Source organism: Silene latifolia, chromosome 5 (genome assembly GCF_048544455.1).
Source record: "Silene latifolia isolate original U9 population chromosome 5, ASM4854445v1, whole genome shotgun sequence".
Classification (NCBI taxonomy): Eukaryota; Viridiplantae; Streptophyta; class Magnoliopsida; order Caryophyllales; family Caryophyllaceae; genus Silene; species Silene latifolia.
Window position 1 is genome coordinate 88,841,658 of NC_133530.1, and position 25,176 is coordinate 88,866,833.

The following is a 25,176-nucleotide window of genomic DNA, read 5'->3' on the forward strand; positions in this document are numbered from 1 at the left end:
GTTGAAGAAAACTAGATAGTCAAGAGTACATTTATTGTTGCACTTAGAATCAAGAGCAAAGAAACACCACCACATAAAGTTTTGCCTTTTTGAACAAATAACCCAACAATTAACAATGCAAATAAAACTCTCTTTGAATCATACCCACATTTAGATTACGGAGCTTTATGGGTTCACGTTCGATAACAACAAAAAACATAGCATTGCATGGATTCATGTACTACTCCGTAGTACTCCTATTTAATATCTATACCAACATTCAACAGTAATTAAAGTAATTACATCCATAATCACACAACACAAGGAATAGAATGTATGGACACAAATTAATGTTAATAAATGACTTGTTTTCTAATTTAATGGTACTGTCTTACAACGTCCTCTAACATATTTCTAAAAAGCAGCCATATTTTGCATAAGAAAACTAGAAAGCCATCCTTATTTAACCCTAGCAAGTAGCACCAACCGAGCCTCGCAAAAATAAAAATAAAATCGAATAAACATGCTAACTTGAGTGACTAATATCAACAAAATTAGAAAACATATTGTAGATACTGGTCAGCTTCAATCCTTCTAAAATCCAGCATAAGCTTCGACATACTACTGCAAACTATAGAGTACGACATATAGTCCTATACCACCAGGTGGTATCTAATCTTGGTACAACCCTCTCACATGCAATATTTAGGAAACCACTAAAATAATGGTCTTATATAAGAGAATGTGAGAAGCTGGTACCGAGATTGGGTAGCCACCCGATGGTGTCCTAGCATTGTTTATTTTTTAAAGGAAAAGTGCACGCAGTGTCCTTGAACTTTGATGTTTTGCTTGAAATGTCCAATTTTTTGTTCCGGGAAACTTTAAGAAGCTATAACTCGTGTCTATGAATTCAAAGTTGTCGTATTTGAATCCCGTGGCTAGGAGTTTATGTACGTCAAAGTTTTTTTACGAACAAACTTTGAGTGACCATATCTCTTGGTCACGAATTCCAAACTCGACAACTTTTTTTTTCAAGTCGTAGTTCTCGAAAAGATAATCAATTTGAAAAAAAAAAAATTGTGACTTTCTGAGCTCGTAAACACGAGTTATAGCCTTTTAAAATTTTCCGGGTCAAAAAATTGAATATTTCGGGCAAAACATCAAATTTCAAGGACACCGCACCGCGTGCATTTTCCGTTTTTGAAATCAAAAAATATTTGGTTTCGATGATAAAAGCCAATAAGTGAAGTTAAAAACATTGAAAGAGAAAGGAGGGTGGTGAGTGATTTAACACCCTCCTGCACTGCACTGCAATATACCACTCATAACAAAGTGTCAGCACCCATGTGAGTATATGGACCCATCCCACTTCATGTCTCTCTTTAAAAGACCCCTCTTCAATCCTTCAATCCCTTAAATTAGCACTCTCTCAGTACCCTCTTGCATCAGATCATGTATGGTGTTACTAAACTCGAACCTGTAATAAACGCGTCAAACACGGAGCTCCCATCGACCACATTTGACTACTCATGTCCTCTTTCGTTAAATGTTGCATACTACTTGTACTATACTTAGAGCAACATGTTGTGACTCGCCAAACATGAAACCCCGTATAAAAAGACATGTAATGGCACAGCATCGGGTTCCCCCTTAAAACCCGCTATGGCGCTATATGAGGAAACAGCTATTGAGAACAATAACATACTAAACAAAAAGTACAAAAGGAAAAAGCTCACCAAGAAAAAACACCTTTTCTGGATCATCATCATATCAGCAAAGTAGTATTCATCCTGCACAAATACCTCAATTCCTTCCATCTACCATGTTAAATCTAAGCACGTAGCGATTCAACTTTTCAAATAAGCGACTTGAAAAAAAAAAAAAAAAAAAAAAAAAATACATTTCTTAAACCGCGTTATAAAAGACCTTGTGTTACGAGTTACAACTTAGGACCAATATACAAGTAAAGCTTTGTAAAACATGGCCTTTTTTCTTTGGATTAGATGATATAGTGATTATACTAGCAAAAGAGTTTAATAAATCCTTTAGTGAGGTTTAAGTACGAGTACAAGCGTAAAGAGAGGATGCAAAAGTCATGGAAAGCCTCTCTTTTTTGCTTTCATAATTTCCGTCTATATGACTATATGTACCCCCTACATGTATGCATATTAATCTATTCTTGTAACGAGGATAAAGGAACGACTCCGTATTATGTAATTATCATGATGATAAGGATGATAGTGATCTTTAAAGAAGACCTTCCTAAATTGATATGGGTATTTGTCGAGTTTTTCGGCTGTACAGCTTGTTAGGGGATATCCTCCTCTCCTCTTGGATATTGTGTGGTTAAAATTTCTGCATGTTGAAGAAAAAAAACATCATCGGTAAAAAATAGTACAGCAAGCGATGTGACATTCTGCTAATTAGTTGTAATTTAGTAACAAGACACTTTAATCAAAACTTGGTCAATAATAGACAGCTCTCTTTACCTAACAAGTTGAATCCCCGTATGCTGTCGCTGGCGAGGTAGAGTCATTGTCAGAAGCGGCATTATTGAACTCTGCTAGAGCTGGGGAGAAAGACGCAGGTTTGCTGTCAGAAGACGATTTTGATGGAGCAGCAAAGAGGTTATCTTGAAGCACGTTGCTCAGGCTGCATGTCATTAGAATTCCGATAAGGATTAGTTATAGTAAAACTATACGACTCAACCAATTGGTCTCGTTAAAGACGAACTCATATGAACATTCATGACGATAGAACTGCCATGTACATTGTGATAAAATATCATATACCTTTCAAAATGTTCATCCTTTTCATTGGTGGGGGAGCTACCTTCCTTATTTGGAACACCGCCATTGCTATCATCGAAACCAGGATTAACTCCCTCAGCAAATAGATCATCAATTACCCCAATTTGGCTCTCTTTCGTTTCTATAAAACCATGCACAAATCATGATCAATAGACAGTAACCATCACGAATTCAAAAAAAATATACATTTACAAATGCAATAATAACATTTAAAAGGAATGTACAACCACCTTCATTAATAACTTTACTGATGTCATTGGATGGAGACATGGAAAACTGATTTGTCGAACCCTGAGACAACATGTTTGGCGAAAGAATGGGAGATCCAACAGAAATATTTTGTCGATGTTGCTGATTTTCCAAATCTAACAGCTTCAGATTCATCAGCCTCCTCTCTTGGAGTTCAAGGGCATGCTGAAATTCCGCTTGATCCTCCAGTTTCTTCCTCAGCAACATCTCCTGAGGGCCATACAACATTCTTTCACCTATTCAAGAAACAAAGATGCACCGATTTAGTACGGAGTATAATATAAGCATTTACATCATACAAAGTCTAATAAGGCGATCTCATAATAATGTTATAGGACCGACAAAAATATAAAAACATATCCGCGTATCTATAAAGCACAATGTACCCAGATTAACAAGTGAGTTATCGTGCTTACCAAGCTGGATATCATATGGATCCCCATAATCATGCTCGGATGGACTAGAACAAGAATATTCTCCCCTCTCAAACTGATGCTGGTGTTGCCTTCTACAATAACACGACAAACTCATAACCATGGAAATACGACTTGTTTAATGACCATAATTAAACCTAAATTAGCGTTTGGAGAGAAAATTACTTATCAGGAAGTTTGCCCTTTTCCTTATAAGGTTTAACAAGAACGCGAGAATCACAGACAAAATGCGGGTTTCCTTTGGCTAAGATGATCCTCACAGTCTCCGGAAAGACAAATGTAACAAAACCAAACATTCGTTTTTGCTGATAAGGAATCCTCACGTCTTGAACCGGTCCAAACTTGCTTTAATCACACACAAACACAACCAAATAAATAACATTTCTTAGCCACATTATAATAAACATAATCTACGAAAAAGCGATAGTTTGACGACATTCATACTTGAAATAAGTCGAAACATCCTCCTCTTTGAAAGTGCTATCAGCTGGAAATGTTAAGTAAATCTGTCTAGAACTAGGGTCACAGTCCATCCCAGTAAACCTTGCCATTCTCATACGAGTCATCTTGTGAAAATCCTCACTCATCATCAATGAAGCAGCTGATCTACATTGTCAGTAAATGCCTCAATTAAACTCAACCATCCACCCCATCAAAACCCCACTTCACAACCATTCAATACTATTCAAATACGGAGTATAACATAAACATCGAACATTAGTGTAATACAAACTCGACCTTCTCTACCAATCATTTGTTTAACTTCGATTAAAATAACCTATGCATAGAATAGAAAATGCAAACAAATGATTGCAATGGAAGAACATCAAGCATTAGTATAATACAAACTCGACCTTCCATACTAGTCATTTGTTTAACTTCGATTAAAAGAACCTATACTTAAAATAAAAAAACGTAAACAAATGATTAAGACGGAAGAGTACAACATAGTAAACAAAATTGTGCATGAGTATATAGTACTAATCCGTAATACAATAGTAGTACCATTATTATTATACATAATGCAGGGAAATCTAACACTTGGATTCTTGAATAAGACAGTCAAAGAGTGGGTTTACACATGTGTTTTAGTAAAACCTCACTCAAAAACATTTGATATTGTACCACCCGTGCTACGGTCTTGATCAAAACCCGACACGAAACAAATTAGAAAAGAAAACAATTAAAAGACGTCATCAAGTAGTATCGAGTTAAATAAAATCGACCCAAATAGAATTATAAACAGAAACAATTAAGACGTCACCAAATAATATCGAGTTAAATCAAATCAACCCGAATAGAATTAGAACAGAAACACAATTAGGACGTCACCAAGTAGTATCGAGTTAAATAAAAGAACATAAAGTAATACAATACCAGTATTAATTAATATAATACGAGACCAACCCATTTTTCGACGAAAAAAAAGTATATACCTTTGAGCATCAGAAGGGAGGAAATTCAACTTGTTAAAAGGGAGACAACCACCATTAGTAATATTAATATTATTATTATTATTAGCCATTAATTGAGCAGCTAATCTATGTTTATAAGCAAGTTTAGACCTAATAATTTCTTCTTGACAATGTTCAAAAACATCATCATGAACAAAATTACAAGCACCGCCATTCTTACAAAACCCTCTTGTATAATACATACAAGGCTTAAACCCAAACCCGGACCCGAACCCGGAACTTGAATCATCAACACCACCAACATAACCCAAATTTTCACCATTAAAGCATGAATTTCTACCACCATTAGTACTACTACTACAGTCTTCCAAATATGGTAAATCCAAATTTTGCTCAAAAAAGTCCAAATTTTTTAATGGGTCATCAAGAAACGGGTCAAAGTTCGGATTTTTCAACGGATAATCATCATTAACATAGGAAAAATCAAAACTTTTGGAATTTTTTGGGCTTGAGGAAATGTGATTAGGAGACCAAATAGAAGGAGAAAACGGGTCAAACGAGTCAAACCCGTTTGACATTCTTGAAGAAGGGACAGGAATAGAAAGTGGGTCGGGTCTAGAAATGGATATAGGGTTAGAAATCGGGTTAACTGGAGATGCAGATAAGGTGTTCGACGAAAGTCCTAAGTGAATTTTAGCAGTTTTAACTAAGGAAATAATGAGTGTTTCTGGTCCATATGCTAAGTGTATAATGTCATTTTGTTCATGGTTTAAGAGTATATAACCCATGATTTTTGATGCATTTTCTGGATCTATGTTTTGGATTCTTGAAAATATTAATCTTGATGCTTCATATGACTCCATTTTTTGGGATTAATGGAGGTTTTTTTGGGGTTTTTTTTTTGAAGGGAGGAAGTATAGTGAATGAAGAAGTAAAAGGAGAGAAAAGAAGGAGAAAGAGAGAAGAAGAAAAAAAAGGAAGGAATTGAAAAAATGATGAATTGGAAGAGCAAAAGTTTGTTAGATAAAAATGGTAATTATGATAAACTTTGATAAGAGTAAAAGATTCGGAGATTTTATATTCTCAATCCATGTAGCATGGTAAATATTTTATTCACATTTTTTTTAGAGTTTTAATAAAGGTCGAAAATCTTGTGTAAAATCGTTTTACGCAATTACGAGGAAGTAACCATATAATTGCACCAAAGAAGGAAGTAATCGTATAGTCTTGTTATAACTGGTTAATGCAACTGATTTAATATTTGATTACTGATTTATGCGAATGAAAAAACCAAATTTGTGAGGGATTCACAGTTTATCAATTAAGGGGTGTTTGGTCAAGCTTTTTAAGTGCTTTTTTAATTGTAAAAGTAGAAATTGGGTCAAACACTACTTCTCCCAAAAACTCTTAGGGAGATAAAATAGGGGGCTGATTTATATCGACGACGTTTTAGTAAATATCGACGACGTTTTTCATAAAAAAGACGATGACTGCCCTTTTGACTTTCTCTCTCTAAAAAATTTTCTCTCAAACTCAACTAAATTAAAAACAAAAAACAACAACAACAACAACAATTAACAATATGTCAGCCTAATTAGTTCATGACATTAATTTTGTAAATAACATATTGCTAATTGTTTGCGTAAATCTGAAATTTATACCCCAAGGTTGAACCATGGACCAAACTTTGATATCTAACGTTCAGCCATGGACCAAACGTTGGAAATCAACGTTTGCCGTGGTCCAAACGTGGGATTCCAACGTTTGGACCACGGCCAACGTTGGTTTTCCACGTTTGGACCATGGCAAACTTTGGTTTTCAACGTTTGGTCCGTGGTCGATTGTTGAATCTTAACATTTAGTCCATGAACTAGTTCATTTTTTTTTAAAAAAAAAACGTGTTTAATACGTTTATTTGGCGATTTTATAAATTTATTTAAGTTTTCTAGTCGATGTGCGTTAATTTCTAACATCTTTTAATTGGTTTAATGCAATGAGAGATCGAAATGTAGTTGATTTTTAGTAGAATTTGAGAGAAAATTGTTTAGAGAGAGAAAATAGTGTAATTATGCAAAGGGCATTATCGTCTTTTGGAATGAAAACGTCGACGATATTTACTAAAACGTCGACGATATTTACCGATCCGGATAAAATAACTACTTTTTGAAAAGTCAGAAGTTAATAAAAAGCTACTAGAAACAGAAGCACCAAATTGATGCTTCTGCTTCTACTTCTCCCAAAAACTCTTAAGATTATGGAAACTAAAAAAAAAAAAAAAAAAAACAGTAGTAGAAACACATCAATTTGTTAAGAAACTACTTTTAAGTTAGGCCAAACAACTGCAACTTTTTCAAAAAGTAGTTTATGAAAAAAGTCATTCTAGAAAGTAAAAGTTATTTCACATAAACTAGGCCAAACAGCACCTAAGTTGCCTTCAGTATCTTTTTTTGGTGTTGATCAGCCTTATCGACAGTTGGGGCAATCTTAAAAACATATCTCCTCCGCTTCAATTTATTGTTAACATTTATTTTTTAGAGGTCAACTCCATAAACTTTTACGGTAAACATAGAAAAAAAAAGTATTTTGTATGAAATTTTAAAAGATGACACTAACATATTTAGATTTGATATGAAAAAGTCTCCTAAAAAACTACTTATAAATCATTTTAAAAAAAAAACTAGTCGTGTATAATTAAAGAGAAAATACGGTCAAACCATCGTTTCGAACACAACCCAAAAATTGTACACTACTAATAATGAATTGGATAGGAGGAGGCCTGTTCTTTTGGACTGAAACTGTGAACTGAACTTAACTGAAATTATTGGAGTTGAACTGAACTTAATTAATGAAACTGAATTAAGAGTTAATTTGTGAAAAGAAAATTACACTGAACTGAACATAATTAAAAAAAAAAAAGCTAAATTAAATTGAAATAATTTGAAATTAAGTAAAGAAAAACAGGCCTAAATATGACAATCTTACCATAAACATAAACATAAATATGATAATTCAAATTTAAATTCAAATTGGTGGGATTTGACATATGAATGAATTAAGTATGGACCAAGACCCAAGTGTTTGGACGTTACTGCTGACCAAAGGAATACATCCTTCTCCCCAATTTCCACCTTTCGATCACTGAAATAACATAGGGAAAGTTCAATCTGACGGTTGGTTAAATAAAGTCATCTGAATAAGAGTGAGGAAATTATAATTTATAATGACATAACATTGAAAATCCCCCAATGAAATGTACATGAATTTGTGAATGTAGTGGCTTGTCACTGGTGAGCTAGGTAGAGATGGGAGTGGGCATGCGGGTCATTGGGTCGGCACGTCTTAACAAGGCTCATAGCCCATTTTAACATGATACAAGATTAGTATGGCACAGCATGTCATGGGCCGTGAGTTATGTCTGGGCTGAAATTTAAGAAAAAAGATACTCCCTTAGTCCCTCCATTTAGAGCTGATCAAAAGCGGGCTTGGGTTGGACATGGGCTGGGCCTAGCTGCTAAAAAAGTGTCCGGCGGGCCGTATTTAATAGTTCGAGCCCGCTAAGCGGGCCATTTTCCACTATCTGTACCCACCCACTTCAAGAGAGCGGGTCGGCCCGTGGGCCTGACTAAAAAAATATAAAAATTAGTGTTTCTATTAAAACACGAGTCTGTTATAGCTACATCCCCCTAAATCTTAACAATTATCTTTAAAAGCTTACCCTTAAAAAAGTATACTAATTTTCAAAAGATAAGTTTATTAATTTTGGAAAAAACACAAGTTTGGCAATGTTCTACTACAAACATCAAAAGTTCATTTTTGCCTCGTTATTTTTTGTGGCACTGTTAGCGGATACACTCCCGTGTAAATACTTGAAAGGTACTATCTTTATGCGACAATCCCGTTAGCATGTCCAATCTCGGAGAATCTTTATACGACAAGTGTAAATACCGACAATCTCCCACTTATACGTAAGGCATAAGTATTCATTTGCGCTACCTAATTGATTTAGAGTGTACAAATTGCAAATGAAATGAGCAGAGAACGTCTGAGATTGAGGGTTTGAGGACTTTTATGAGGTTACTAATAATAGCGGGCCTAGCGGGCCGCCCATGGGCAATTTTGTTTAGTCCAAGCTCGTCCATTTATTCTAGCGGGCCGAATTTTCTTGTCCGTTACCCGTTTAATTTTTGATTTTCCTTGTCCAAGCCCGCTATTTTAGCGGGCCGAACGGGTCGGCCCGCACTTGATCAACTCTACCTCGATTCAACTCCACTTTGCATGTTTCTCTTTTGCACACTATTCACAAGCGGATATTCAATTTCAATTTTTTCTCGATACATAAGTTAAAATATATTCATGTTGGATCTTATTTGATTCGTCTTTAAGAGTACATTAAAAATATCTAACTTTTATAATTTTTACAAATACATAGCTAAAGATATTTACCGCGTAGAAGTCGTGTTGACAAACGTGATAAAGCAAACATGTAAAGTGGAGTTGAATGGAGGGCGTAGTGCCTAGTCCAGGCACCTCAACAAACAAAGAAACAAGGTTCACGTGGAGAAATTGCTTACGCGCGCTCAAGCACGGCGTGCATGGACCACCATTTCATTTCACCAGCACGGCACAACACAACACAAAGCCCACATTCATGGGCATGAGCCTGCCATTTTCTCCTCCAGACACGACCCATTTCCATCTTTAGAACTAGGTGAGTGTTAAAATTTGAAAATTAGGAGTTGGTGAGGGGACTTTATTTCATGTCATTTTGAGATGCATTCACTATTAGTCAATTAAATATAGTAACACTCTGTAAAATCATTTTATATTATTGTAAAATTAAGGGGGGTTTGGTTCAACAAAGGAAAAGGGAATGGAAATAAGAAAGGAATAGAAATGGAATTACCCATATTTTAACTAGTTGTTTGGTTAGCATAAGAAAGGGAAAACCCTTGACATTCATCAATCAACTCTTTACTCAATCATCACCCACAACCATCACTCTTAACACTACTATCGTCCACTTACATCGCTACATGTCCACCTCCACCACAAGAAACGCCTGTAATACCACAGTTTTTTGAGTCCAACCTACTCAGCCGAATAGGGCTAACTCGGTCGAGTAGGGTGTCGTGTGTTTTCTGGTCAGGTTACTATACAGGGACACTCGGCCGAATAGTGAGATACTCGGCCGAGTAAGACGTACTCGACCGAGTATCCGGTCTGACGGGATTAATTTCCGCGATTTTGATTAAGGTGATTAGAGATTATAAATTACGTTTTAAAAGTTTACAAATCACTTTTACAAAACCTAACGACGTTCAGCATCTCCATAATCACTCTCATAGCTAATTGAACGATCGTGAGTCTACATTTCCGTCTTTTTGTCCCGATTTCGTTGATAAGTCTCTAGTGCTTGTAATCAGTTAGTATGTCGTCTTTTAGGGTTTTGCCCTAATTGTTAATTTGGGGAAAAGGGGTTTTTGGTATGTTTGTGACATATGGTATGTTTGTGATTATTTTTAGGTGAAAGATTCGTAGAGGAACAGTTCTAGCTTTGGTTGTTTGCTTGTGATTTCGGGATCATAATAAGGTAGGATTTTCCCTACTCAGTTACCTGTTTAATTGATTTAAGATGATAATGATTGAGGTATTAACATGATTAGTATATTATTGAATTGTGATTCTTGGATGATTGGCTTGGTTGTTGTTTGTCTATGGTTCTCGAGGTGCGCCCTCGGCTGAGTAGAGTCATCATCGGGAATCGCTTCACGCCCTTGATTCGTCCCTTGTGGTTCCCGTCACAAGGGGTACGCACATTAATGGACATGGGTTATTCGCTAGTTGCGATGATCGGGGCTTAGGTGGGCAAGACTGTGGTCCCCTACTGGCGGTGAGGGTTACCTGTTGCGATGGGTAACCTGGCAGGGCTACACAATTAGGTGTGTAGTCAGTTACTGGTTACTAATGAGTTTGGAGGATGGTACTACAATTGAATTGCATTGTGTTGGTTGTATTTGTGATTTCTTATTTCGATTATTCGGTGAACTGGACCCGTTTATGTTTTACAAAACTGTGGTGACCCATTCGGGGATGGTGAGCAGATATTAACAGGTGATGATCTTATGGTAGCTGCGGGATCGAGAAAGGGAGTGTCATCACCTAGAGTCTTAGCTTCCGCTGTCACAAGTTCTTAGATACTTTATGAGTTGTACTTGGTTTACATTTTCTTTTACTTGAGTTTTGGTTTTGAGACATATAATAAGTTTAACTTTATACTTTAATAATTGTTCTTTGATGGTCCCTATTGATATACTTACCTCGAACAACCGAGATAGTAGCACCTTTATATGTCAGGGTGGTCCTTGATAAGACACCTTGGTATATGGGGGTGTTACAACACCAGCTCCGACCCTCCGCCGCTGGGGCCATCTCCTTAGCCTCTTACCCATCGCCGTCCTACTGTCACTAGAAACAACACCATCTTTAAACCCTTGAAACCTTTCCCAAGACTCAAAATCCCCTCCCCCGCCCACGAAACCACCAATTTTGACGGTTTCGTAAGCGGGGGAGGGGATTTCGAGTCTTGGGGGAGGTTTTAAGGTGTTATGGTGGTTGTTTTAGTGGTGGTGCAAGGTTTATCGAATGGGCGAGGGGAACTCCGGCGGGAAGGTCGGCGTTGTTGGGCCTGCCGTGTAGCGCTAGTGAACAGATGTCGGAGGTGGTGGATGGCAATGGTTAATGTTGGTGGCAGTGGGTTAAGTTGTGGTAATGGGAAAAGGGTATGGGATACCTTGATGGGGAAGGGGGGGTGTAAGAAAGTAGAAGGAGTTAGGGGTAAGACTTAAGAGTGGGGGTAAGGGAATTATTCTTTTGGTCAAACAAACACAAACAAGGGTATCAATCCACTTGTTCCTCTTTTATTTTCCTGAATACTCCCAATCAAACAGCCTCTAATTGTTATTTTATTTGATATTCCTACTAAAATAGCTTTCGCCAATTATCATATTTGGGTAAAAAATATCAAAATATTTTGCAATGTTTTGTTGTAGAAGGCGTTTATATGAGACCTACTCTACGAGAGATTGTTTATACACTCTCTTATTGCCCAAATTCATCAAGCTTTTATCTAAAGTAAATATATTGGACCTAGTCAAGTAATCGAGTATGTTGAAGAAAGGGACAAGGAGAGCTCGAAACTCAGGCGCTGGCCCAAAAGGAGTCAGAAACGCTCGTGTAATACCCGTCATTTTTTACATTAGTAAATTCTATTATTTCGAACATTTTGTCATTTGAGTAGTACTTTTAAATGTTAGTGTGTGCGATCTACCTTCATTAAATAGAAATAATATGGGACTAGTCGATTGGATGATTAATTATATTGTTATTGACCTTAGACGATTTAATAATCGTAGTAAGTAGTAATAATAATAATAATAATAATAATAATAATAATAATAATAATAATAATAATAATAATAATAATAATAATAATAATAATAATAATAATAATAATAATAATAATAATAATAATAATAATAATAATAATAATAATAATAATATCCATCAATACTCAAGTAACGCTCATTTGTAGTCAGTAGTATCGTAACCTAATGAGGCATATTTAGTCTACTTGGATGACCGAATTGACTCATTAGTGTTGCATGATGTATTAATAAATCACTAATTCAGTTTTCAAGGCTTATAACTTTTTTCGCTTGAATTAATGATCTAATGTAAGTCCTGTAACGGGTAATGGGAATGATACTAAGTTAAAGAAAAATCATATCAATATGCATCTTCTGGCGGTGACTCCTTAGTTTTGGGATACGCAATAATGAGTGGTAGTACATGAAAAAGATACAGGTCCCTTAAATAGTCAAAGGGATTCGCAATCCATTGATGAATATGTCCGAGCGTCTTAGATGATTAGTTGGGACAATTGATATTGATGCTATTCTTGATTGCTTCAGTCGCCATAGATAAACCGTGGAACAGTGAATTGTACCTTGATGGATTGAGTTTGGATAGTGTTGCATTTGCCATTTTGCCTTGATCTATTAGTTTTTGGGGTAGCTATCTTTGTATAGTCTGGTTGCTGCCGAGTTGGAATCGTTAAGAAATATTCCGTACGGAGTACCAAGTAGATTTTAAAATAGTTGTGCTTGCTTTGAGCCTTTGACATAATCTTGTTATTTTTACTTATTAGAGAACTTACAATAATAAAGACTCCCAATTCAATTTATAATCTCTCTCTCTTAACCCTAGATGATTATAAGAGAATTATTGCGTAAAAAGTTGTAAAATAAGTTAAAGGATTTTAAATCTAATTAGAAGGGGTGTTTATATAGTGTTTAGGAAATATTAGAATAATAATAATAATAATAAAATAAGATTTCAAAGTTGCAGATAAATTTAAAAGATGCGTTGCATCAATTTTAGTCTATAGACAACTTGTTTCAGTTTATCGACTAAATCACCTGTCGGGGCAGATTTTAATCCCCCTTATACTAAAAGAATAAGAAAACTGAAAATTTTCCCGCCTAAATGTTTTTAGCTAGAAATTGGGCCTAACTTTATCTAGATATGTATTGGACCTAATATATGGCCTTTATGTGTCACAGACTCACAGTATCTTATCAAACACCGCAGGTTTTAAAGTTGGGCTAAATGTATTTTATTCATTATTATCTCATTAGTCCAATGTATGTATCTTAAATGTCGTAAATATTATATTTAAAACGTATGCAGATTTTACTCATATTATTAAAATCATTGTGTGTTTTTCACTTTTTGTTCTTTAAATTTTTTTCTCCGTATATAGTAACAAAAATTACAAAAATAGTTATATGCTTCAAATGCGTAAAAATGCTTAAGTTTTGTAATTAAACTAACAATCTTATTTTTTTTAATCATAAACTTATCCCCGAGTAAAAATGTAAGATTCGCTTTATTTTAATTCATAGTATTTTTGTACATTAACAATTGTAGATAATTACAAATAAAATTAAAAGTTCATTTATATATTATTATTAGCTCTAATTATTAAGTTCTCTACACATGACCATCTAATATACCGTGCATTCGCACGGGCTCTACACTAGTCTATCGACTAACAGTTTTAGTCTATCGACTAAAATCCTTGTCGATCACTCCATAACACTTAAAATCAGGGGCATTGCAACAGATAACTCATTATGTTTAAAACATTGAAGCTTTTATAACTTTAAATTGAAAACTATGTAACTCGTTTGGTTTTTTATAAGTTTATTTATTTTATTTTCCAAAAATATATTTAGAAACTAACACGATAAAGTTTTACAACAGAGGTGGGAATAATACATTTGGCCAAAATTATGCCCAACTCCCAAGATCGCGGAAAATACAATTCGTAAGCTTTAAAAAAGTCCATCTCAAAAACCAATTAAATTAAATAAATCTTAATATTTTCAAAATTTCAACCATTTCAAATTCTTTAACCATGTCTTCATTTTACTCTTTAAGCTCAAACGTTAAATATTCTCACTCTCTTGAAGTTTAAAAATGGCTTTACTAAAGTGAGCAATTGGTCGTTGGTTGTCAAATCCCAGAATATGATGATAACAAACTGCGTTTTGGCCGTTAGGATTTATGGGCATCAATTATAAGAACACTACGAGCATGTCAAAAATACGACCTTGACAAGAGATCAATAAATGTTGATAACAGAAGTTTCAAAATCATGGTCCTTGTTTTCATTATTTTCGATTTCGTTTGTTTTGCATGTTTAAAAAAAAACGCACATAAAGTAATTGTTGCGACCTTTTTTTTTTTTTTGTAATTGACTTTAGATTTTTCACTTGGCTCATCAATTCACAAAAGAAAGAGGAATGACGGTATTAACGTTGAATATTACTCAACTCCATTCGTATGTTTAACCCGTTTAACTCACTTAAGCTGTTTGATCTTCAATCCCAAGTAACTTGTAATACCTCTTAACACAAAATGAGAAATTATTCTCGTATGTCTGATTTTTACACAAGTTCAATTGGTTCTAAACTCACTCTCATAACCCATTTATGGTGCTGTTTGACCAAGATTTACAAATGCTTTTACAACTCAAAAAATAAAAACTAGGCCAATCACTATAAATTAGATGGGTGTAAAACTACTTTTAAAAAGTTAAAACTTATAAAAAAGTCACTAAAAGGAGAAGTAGCAAATATTTACTTCTACTTCTAATTCTCACAATCTCTACTAGATGGGCAATTGTTTTGGTTTTTTATTGTTTGTACTCTACAATTATAATATTTTTCACTCTATTATTGCCTATTTTTTTTCTTAATTGGTTGCTTCTAATTGTAAGTTCTTTAAGTCATGTAGGCATTGATTATTGATATGTACTCTGTATATTGCTTATGATTTGTCTTATGGTATTTTTTAAATATAAGCTCAATGTTAATTATATAAAAAGGAAAAATAATTTACGGTTTGAGATGAAAAGAGTATGAGACGATCCTTTCAATAACGTATAAGACCGTCTTTCAGTGTGAGTCGATCCTTTATATGTGAAAATTGAATGTTTGACTTATAAAAGAAATATCTCATAGTATAAGACTATAAGACAATTTTATTTTATAATTATTTTAGTAATTGTTCTGTAGTTCAAGTACCCACCAATATAAATGCTTAATGCTATTGTTTATAGTTTTGACTAATTGATTATATTTGTAGGTGAGTTTCATCATCTTGCAACATAATAAGTTGATATTGGAACTTTCTAATCGAGGATGTAACAACGGCTATGAATATCATGATTATGTGTATTACACAGTATAAAATTGCGCTTGTAACTATGACATTACATCATTTTTATTAGAAAAAAATCGCTTGAAGGTGAAAAGTTTGACACAGACCCAAATTATATAGTATACAAAAAAAAAATCAAAAAAAGTCGAATAAAAGTAATTGGGCCAAACACATCAAATTTGGAAAAATTATTTTTACGAAAGTTAGGCTAAACAATCACACAACTTTTTCAAAAAGTAGTTTGTGGAAAAACTCATTTTAAAAAGTAAAAACTCTTGTACGTAAACTTGGCCAAACAACACGTGTATAACATCGTGTTTCTCATATTGACTTCGCTTCCGAAGACTTCAACCCTAGCCCAACCCAAACGATTCTCAATTATCGTGTTCGTGTCTGTGTCCGTGTCAGTATGAAACCATGGCCCAATATGTAACAAGTCCAATGCACCATGTAAAAACGGACTTTATATTTTACTTCCGAAATATCTCTCACCTCCACAAATAAAATCCCTTCATCGATTCACAACAGAGAGAAACAGAGAAAGAGAGAGAGAGAGAGATATTGAAGCAGTGTGGGACCCAACAATGGCGGCAGCTGACGTGGAAGCAGTCGACTTCGAGCCTGAGGAAGATGATCTCATGGACGACGACACAGTCGCTGTCGCAGTTGCCGACGACGAAGAATCCCCACGCGCCGCCGTTCAACCTCGGCTAAGGTCAGCCGTAGCCGGTGGCTCATCCGACGCGCCGAAGAAAACTAAAGGTCGCGGATTCCGTGACGAAGCGGAAGCCGAGCGTAATAGTCGTTTGGCTGCTCGTGATTTTGATTCGCTTGACTCTCATGGTGGTGGTCCTGGTCCCGCTCGATGTAGGCCCCACACTCACTCTCGTTTCCATAATTTGTTATTTGATTTGATTGATTTTTGTTTGTTTGAATGTTTTTGGTTTGATTTATGGTGAATTTTTAGGTTTTGTAGATTTAATTGAATAATTGTTAGGGTTTGTACATTTGTAAGCTACTTATGTGGCTATGTAGCTGTGTTGACTATCGTTGTGAGAGTTAGGGCTTGTTCGGATGGGAGAATTCGAAGGAGAGGGGACGGGAAGAGGGATACAAATACTGTTGTTTGGTTAGCAAATTGGATTAGACGGAATTGGAGGGGGGAACGAAGGGATTCGTGTCTCCTCCTGTTAGAAAACATTGAAAGAGAACTCCTTTCACTTCCTCCGATCCCCTTTCCCTACTATGCTCTCCTGAAAGGCTTGAATGATCTAAAGACATTGTGACTTGTGAGGGTGTGTTTGAATGAAAAAGTTGAGGGAATGGGAGCGGTTGGGGGTGAAGGGGACGAAAAGGGAGTGGTTGGGGGGTGGAGAGGGGAGGGGAATGGAGCAAGTTAGCTTGATTTCGTGTTTTTCGTTTGTTTATTTGTTTGAATGTTTGTGGTTTTCAGTTATGGTGAATTGTTAGGGTTTTTAAATGTAATTGATTGATCAGGGAAGTGTTTCCTAAGTTGGACATTGGTATGCTAAATCATGTCTATGTAGCTTTGTTGGACTGTTGGCTATCGTTAAAAAACTGGAAGAGAACTAAATCCACCCCCCCCCGCTCTTCTTTCATTCCCCTTCCTGTAGACCTCTCTTGGAAGGTTTGAATGTTAGGGTGTGTTTAAATACGAAAAGTTGATGGAAAGGGAGGGGTATTAATGGAGGGGAAGGAAAGGGAAAGAAGTTAAGGGAAGTGAAGGAGAATGGAGCCAGTAAGTTGCCTATAGGAGGGAAATTGTTGGATTCATCTTCCCTTCCTTACTAATCCGTCCAACTCTATTTTGCTAACCATACAAAGGAAATTGTCTGCATTTATTTCACCGCTCTCCTTCCCTCCAAATCTCTCGATCTAAACAAAGGGTTAGGGTTTGACGTTAGAGAGGTTGAAACAGAGATTGAAATTCTAGGGAGCACATGGTTAATGAATTAGATTGCTTTCAAATAAAAGAATATCAAAATTATTTTTAGTAGAAAAATTGGATTTTCATAACTTCGGGGTGACACTCCCTGCTAGCTCCTAGCTCCCTCACTTTGCCACAGTTGATGCTGCGGAAATTCATGTTTTTTGTTCTTTTAATTTCCGTCATGGATAAAGTATGTCTAGATTGGGGGATTTGGAAGGAAATGAAGGAGGTGAATTCCTTTGTTTGGTTAGTAAAATGGAGGTGGAGGATTTGGAGGGCTAGGGCAAATTATTTTCTCTCTATGGAAGGAATGATTTGGAGAGAAAATCACATCCTCCATAACCCCTCCCGTTCCCTTCCCTCACTTCCCCTCCCCTTCCTTTCCTCATTTTTCTATTCTGACAAGGCCCTAAGTATAGTAGGGTTGTCGGAAGGATTTGACACGGTGTTTAAGACTTTAAGATGTCAAACTAATATGATAAAGTTAATATAATATCCAATTTTTTGAAGTAATACTCTTAAGAAGATTTTGGGCCCCTTATTTCAAGTGGCTATTGTTTTGAAAATACCTCAAGGCTTAAGCACCCTAATAGGCATGCCAGAGAAGGTAAATCTTTCACATGCCAAATTCTCACTGTCGGCGCTTTGTTTTCGCTCAGTTGTGTTTAAGGCCATGGGTGCTGCTTCTTGAGTGGTCGATGTAATCTAATTGTGATTCCAAGCTGTGGCTAGCAGTTGATTTGGTTTGCATTTGCTTCCTGAGTGCCAAGATTTAAAAATTTTCGAGTCAAATGATGCACACCCAAAACATAAGGAAAAGCTAGGTTCTTATAGTTATCCTTGTAGATCATTTTCGTTGCTAATTCTATTGCCACACATTTTCTGGATTTTATCTTTGATTTTTGTCGGGATTAGTTGATAGGATCCCGAGCTTTTTTGGTTCCATGTATCACTTTTGCGTTACATTGGAGATAGATGATACAACTTTGAAAGTGATCCCGTCAGTAAGTTGGTGTTGGATTATACTCATTAGTGGCAATTCTGTTGAAGCTAGCTTGGTTTTTGTGGAATATTGTTCAATGTAGGTTGGCCGTTGGGGCTCCTGATACAAACTGTTCAACTTGCATCCACCATCTCAATTTGTTTTCATTATTTTACAAATGTATGTGGAGAAGTTGCTAATGCTTCTGGTTTACTGCAGCTATTGAAGGCTGGATTGTACTCGTCACAGGAGTGCACGAGGAAGCACAAGAGGAGGATCTTCATAATGTCTTTGGAGAGTTCGGCCAGCTGAAGAATCTACACTTGAATTTGGATCGTCGTACTGGGTTTGTTAAGGCAAGAACTTACAATTTCACTTGAGTTTTGTTAACCGTATTGGCCATTGACCACTCTTTGCTCGTGAAATAACGACTCTTTGCGGGTGAAATTTTCATTTTGCATTCCCTATCTGCATGTACGAAAAATTCCGCAGTGGATGAAGGCTTATTGAGTAGTATTCACTCTGTGTGCTTCCTTATATATTCTCCTGATTTTAATTAAATTTCCAATACAATTGATTCCTTTCCTCTCCTTGCGCCCTTTGAGGTTCGCAAATCTCATGTTGTTGCTGGAGCTTGAACTTTTAGTATATCACCCTAAGCGGATCTTCTGTTCTTGTCTCGACTCTCGAGTATTTGTTCATCTAGGCTGAACACACTGTTATTGATGAGTCAGCCACTTGAGTTGAGTTTATTGCGTGGTATACCTATATTTAACTTTAAGTGTGAAATTGAATCTGTATGGCTTTAGGCCTGTTGTCCGGAAAACTATTGAAAACTGTATTCTAGGTTTACTTTCCCACGTGTTTTTCATTTGGTCCTTTAGCATATGCTTTTTGTCTGGTGTGTTACTCGACTGAAATGCGGCATCCGTGCATTCAATTTCCTTTTCAAGTCTTTTATCTAATGATATTCCGTGTCACATTCTTTTGTCAAATTCTGTCTTTACTAATACAACAACAACAACATCAGAGCGTTATTCCCAAAATGATTTGGGGTCGGCTGACATGAATCATCCTTTAGACCGTCCATGGGTGAACGCAAACCTCAAAAAGCGAAAATATAGAAAAGAAAAAGTGAAAAACAAAAGGGGAGTAAAACATACTACAAAAGCCCCGTAAACTTATAGGTTTTAAAATCGGAGTCAAGTGGACTTATTGAGCAGTTTGCTGAAGGTCTTTTTGTCATCCACTATCCGAATTGGATGTCTCTTAACATTATGCGTTTAAGCTTTAAATTTTTTTCCTTTTGGATGTACTTTAGTGGATTCTCCTAAATTTGAGTACGGTGTTCTGTTGAGGCGGTATCTTTTACTATTACCTCTCTTTCGAATGTTGTTACTAATTTTCTAATACTAGGCTGCTTGATGGCATATTTACCTCCAGGGTTACGCACTGATTGAGTATGAGCAATTTGAGGAAGCACAAGAAGCTATAAAGAAGCTGAGTGGTGCCACTATGCTTGATCAAACGATAAACGTTGAATGGGCTTTCAGTAATGGCCCATACAAGAGGAGGGGTAACCGCAGAAGGTTCGTATATTTTAATATGTCATGACTAGGTGCAAATTTGCCTGAATCTATCCCATCAATCTTCCTTATCTATTGAACACTTGTGTTGGGATTCTTGTAGGGATACCAACTTTCCTTAAATCTCATTTCTTTCCCTTCTAGGAACTGTTTGAGACTTGATCATGAGTGTGCTTAAATCGGTTCTGTATAAGTATCTCTGGCTTAAAGGCTATGGAGTATTATATACTCAGAGGTTGTGAAGTTCATTTAAAAGTCGAATTTATTCGTTAGAGGTAATTGGGTCATTTAAAAGTCGAATTTATTCGTCTGCCTTCTTGTATGCTACTCCCTCTGTCCCTGTCATTTGTTGTCCTTTTCCATTTTTGGGTGTCTCAGTCATTTGTTGTCATTTCTATTTTAAGAATGAACTTGATGAGTAATTTGATTATTCTCATTCAATTTGTTCCACTTGTCATTTAGTTATTGGTCCTCTCTTCTTTCCTTGGTCTTTGTGCCAAAACAAAAGGACAACAATTGACCGGGACGGAGGGAGTATTTTATTGGAGAGCTTTGCTTGCTTTACAAAGTGACTGGGTGTCAATTTGATTTGTGAACGCCTACCACTTTGGTGTCAATTTGTTGGGCTAGTAACTAGTTTATCAATGTGAGAATTTGAGCCTTTCCTTAATCTTTATCACTTAAATGAGTCTCCCGGGTTTGCAATTTTGCAAGTGCTTACTTTGTACTCTAGACAGACACGGCTCCATTTCTGTACATGCTTCACATATTCTTATTCTCGATGCAGATCACCACCACGTGGTCACAGATCAAGAAGTCCTCGGAGGAGGTACTAGCCTTCTGGTTGATGGTGGCAGATGCAGATACTTTTCGTGGGTTTGAAGTTTGCTCATTGTCCTACCCTTAACTGCTTCACATATCCTCGTGTCCATGAAAGAGTGGCGTGTTTGACCGTTGATGAGTAAAATGTTTTCATTGTATTAATTTAACTTTATATTTGCATTAATCATCCTTGGAACTTCTTCAAATTCTGATATTTTGAAACTTGGTTGTATGTGTGAAATGCTAATTCCCCTTGATGCTTGTTCCTATTAAGTTCACGGCTAAACTTGTCTCTCTCTCTCTCTCTCTCTCTCTCTCTCTCTCTCTCTCATGTTATACTGGTGCACCTTTTGGTGATGAAATGGACTAATGGTAGCTGCATGGACCGAGACTCTCACACTGCGATGTGTTTGAAAAAAAACTTGAGTTGTGAAATAGTAGACACACGAGACTGAGAATGTCATGCTGTGACGTGTTTGCAGAAGCAACAGCAACAGATTATGCGGCTTTTGTTTTTTCGGAAATGGGTAAATGGCAATGGAATAGGAATACTTGGGACTGTTTTGTGAAAAAAATAAATAAAGGCTATGAATACACAAAGTCACAAACTATCGATTGGAACTGGAAAATCATGCTTGTCATTCTTCAAAGTTACATTTCTTTTTTCATTCCACAACATTAGTTGTTTCAGCATCATGCTAAAATCATTTATCATCGAGTCTATTTCTCGTAATCCTTTGAGAAGTAGGCGTAGTATAACAGCGTAGTTCACTTGATGGATCTATTCGCAATATGTAGCTCCCTAGTTTACAGTCGGGGAATTTTGAACCTTGAATCTTTCAATATCTGATGCTCTCAGGGACTGACTAAACTGTGAACATATTGTACTCGGAAAAATGCAGGTTTTAGCTGAATGTGAGCCGGCTTAACATTTTGTCCAAACCTGCTTGTCTTGTAGGCTATAGAAAAGCAGACTAGCCCATAAAAGAACCTCTCGTATCCCCAAACCTTCAGCCTGTAAGGCTGACTCAGCTCTAATACTCCTCCTTGCCGAGGAGATAATATCCCCAATATCCAAGAAGACAACCCATCCTATACCTGCATTATCCATGGAATTAACAGGTTGGATTTATGCAAATTCTATGAAAGCAGTGTCTGTACTAGATACTTTTGCGCGTTGGACGGCCTTGGCCTAATGGGACACCTCATTCATGAACAATGTTGATTAAAGGTACTGGTTCTTCATATTACACTGCCTGCCTCTCTAACCATGATCGATCTACAAGAATGCTAATCTTTTCCTAAAGACAAAAGGCCAGGACTAGAGGAGGCACATACCCAGTCCCTGGTCTTGTACATTAAATACATCATCAAAATAAGAAACCGTTTTCATTGCTTGTTTTCATCTAATACACCATTCTCAACTCGATCTTCATATCCATGGTAAGGAACTTCAATCATGGGTCTCGGAACTGGACGGCCTTCAAACTCAGTTGGAAAACATTCAAAATCAGGCCCGAAATTGAACTTGACCAGACAATTTGGTTGATTGGGAAGGGTATACATTGATGCTGCAGGATAGTAGCGTCCACCATAAAGATCCTTAAAAGCAACTCCTTGACAAACACCGTTCTTGAAAAACGATATCTCACTCCCTGCACCAGTAAATACATACATACCCCCATTACACAGGATAAACAACTACCAATCATCCAAGAGTGTTCTACTAAATGTCTTACAACCCCATCAGATGTGACTGTACATCCTCTACGATAAAGAGCGCGGGATTAAGATTTCACTGTCACCTAGGCTAACAAAAACTCTGAAACTTGTCTTTTATATTTTAGCGCACACCAGTACATTTTCCACTAGAAAATAAATACCATCTGTTCTATCCACATAGTTTGCGTTCTGCAGGATACACGTAATCCTAAAGTGCTATAGCCCTTTTCATAGACACTTGATATACAGTAATGCCATCCTTGAAAGCTTAAAATGTGCATAGAAATAGTCTTGGGGGAACTGATCACCTAATTCTTGACTAATTCAAATAACTTCTATTTCAGGCACACATATTCTGAAATCTGAACCTCCTCGCCATCCAACAGTTCAAAAAGTTCGAAGAAAAGCTAAAGAATCACTGATGATGCTACTCATCAGCCAAGTCAGTATAACTAGAACAACGCACATTACTCCCAAGACTGTATTCTAACATGAATTAAGGTCTATAGAGGGTTATTAGCATTAGCATCACAAACTAATCTACTCGTCTACTGAAACCTATCAATTAATCTTTGTTCCGAATTCCGATGGAGAGAACCAGAGAAGAGGGTAACAAAGGGAAACAAAATCCTTCGTTTAGTTAGCAAGCCGGAAAAATTTGGAGGGGAGGGAAATGAAGAGTTCCCTCTTGCAATGGCAACAAGGCAAATCGAATCATTCCTATGAAAATGACATTCATCTATTCCCCTCCCCATTCCTTTCCCTTCAGTTCCCTCCCCTCCTTAATGTTTATCGAAACAAAGAGCTACACAATCAATATCTTAACAAAACCAAAAAAAGACGGCAACAAACAAAAGGAAAGGCCCCAAACTCACCAGGAACACACTTAGGAGGATCCTCCTTAGAATTAGTAGCACAAACATACTTTTGCCCCTTATACAACACCAAATGTGGCCCTTTTGGAGCATAAGATTCGCCTTCCGGTAAATTAATATAAAACCCAATAACATCCCCTTGTTTATACCCTTCTTCCCCATACTTCTCCCTCAATGCCTTATGAATCTTACACCCATCAATATCCCTATACCCGAAACTATTCCCATCATACCCTACCGGCGCTTGCAAGTCCCCTCTCTCGTTCGACCAACCAAGCCTAGTATGACCCGAATCCCCTAAATGCACCACCTTTATCTCGAAATACCAAGCCCCTTCACTCACCCCTCGTGTCGCCCTCACCATCCTATACCCTTTACAACTCCCAGCACTCAACCTATCCTCACTCAACTCAACCTTTTCCGCCTTGTGAACCTTTGAAAGACAGATTTTCGACTCAGGGTTATCGTCATTTTTATCAGGAAATCTCGGCATTGGTGTAACCAACACTTCATTCTCCGTTTTCGGGGGAGATTGATTGTTGCTGTTGTTGTTGTTGTTATTATTATTGCCACCATTTTTCGCCTTTTTCTTGCCTTTCCTCGAAGTTGGCTTAGTCCACACACTATTGCCCTTGCTCTTTTTTTTCGACGGTTTTTTACTCACATTGCCATTAATGGCAGCATCAAGGTGGTCAAGGGAAAGAGATTTCTGCTTCTTTAAAGCTAGGGTTTCCATTGTTGTTTCATCATCATCGTTTTCTTCTTCATTGTCTTCACCTTCTGATTTCTTCATCTCAGAACATTCTAGAATCTCAACAACATTGTTGTTATTGTTCTTGTGCTCGCTTTCCGACATCGAATCAGACGATATTTCTTCCACTACTATAGCTTCCGAACCTAAAGCTCCCACCTTTCCAATCCGTCCCAAACCTAGAGCTTCCGAACCTAAAGTTTCCGCCATTTCAACCTCAGAACCTAACGCTTCCGCCATGCCAGTAACTTCCGAACCTAAAGCTTCCGCTATTTCAACCTCAGAACCTAACGCTTCCGCCATTCCAGTAACTTCCGAACTTAGAGCTTCCGCCATTACAGCAGGTTTCGAGCCTAAAGCTTCCGCCATTGCCGCAACTTCCGAACCTAAAGCTTCTGCCATTTCAGCAGCTTCCAAACCTAAAGCTTCCGCCTTTTCAGCAGCTTCCGAACCTAACGCTTCCGTCATGTACTTCGCTTTAGTTGCTAAATTGCCAGAAAATTCCACGAGCATTGGTTCGGCATCCGGTTTGGGTTCGGGTGTAGGTTCGGAATTCGCTGACGCTACAGTTGATGTAATAATTACAGGTTCAGCGCGTGTGGTCATCGTTGGTGGGTTCGGGTCAGGGTCCGAAATTAGGTTCGGGTTTGGAGAAAGGATCATGTCGTCGGATGTGTAATCGTCGTCGTCGCCGCCGTAGGCATTTTGAAGAGTCTCCATTTGAATTGGGGATTTTGTTGAATTAGGGTTTATGTTTATCGATCGATTTGGGGAATTGGGGGTTTGAAGCTACGGGGGAGAGTGTTTAAATTTGG

The 25,176-nt window shown here is 36.9% G+C and overlaps 3 protein-coding genes across 3 annotated transcripts; 1 reads left to right on the forward strand and 2 right to left on the reverse strand.

Moving 5' to 3' along the window:
* Positions 1 to 1,865: 1,865 nt before the first annotated feature.
* On the reverse strand, positions 1,866 to 5,937 carry LOC141657815 (zinc finger CCCH domain-containing protein 46-like). The gene is made up of 8 exons (XM_074465160.1): positions 4,909 to 5,937; positions 3,917 to 4,078; positions 3,638 to 3,817; positions 3,455 to 3,546; positions 3,020 to 3,274; positions 2,772 to 2,910; positions 2,469 to 2,631; positions 1,866 to 2,334 (listed from the first exon to the last, which is right to left on the reverse strand). Exons 1-7 carry the CDS (start codon positions 5,748 to 5,750, stop codon positions 2,469 to 2,471), a joined length of 1,833 nt encoding a protein of 610 aa, XP_074321261.1. The 5' UTR covers positions 5,751 to 5,937; the 3' UTR covers positions 1,866 to 2,334.
* A 10,198-nt stretch (positions 5,938 to 16,135) lies between these two features.
* Positions 16,136 to 21,299, forward strand: LOC141657820 (RNA-binding protein Y14A-like). The gene is made up of 4 exons (XM_074465164.1): positions 16,136 to 16,539; positions 18,825 to 18,961; positions 20,049 to 20,194; positions 20,979 to 21,299. The coding sequence occupies exons 1-4, from the start codon at positions 16,257 to 16,259 to the stop codon at positions 21,025 to 21,027; spliced, it is 615 nt and encodes a 204-aa protein (XP_074321265.1). The 5' UTR covers positions 16,136 to 16,256; the 3' UTR covers positions 21,028 to 21,299.
* Positions 21,300 to 22,181: 882 nt separating this feature from the next.
* Positions 22,182 to 25,173, reverse strand: LOC141657817 (uncharacterized). Its single transcript, XM_074465161.1, has 2 exons — positions 23,611 to 25,173; positions 22,182 to 22,668 (listed from the first exon to the last, which is right to left on the reverse strand). The coding sequence occupies exons 1-2, from the start codon at positions 25,079 to 25,081 to the stop codon at positions 22,403 to 22,405; spliced, it is 1,737 nt and encodes a 578-aa protein (XP_074321262.1). The 5' UTR covers positions 25,082 to 25,173; the 3' UTR covers positions 22,182 to 22,402.
* Positions 25,174 to 25,176: the final 3 nt, after the last annotated feature.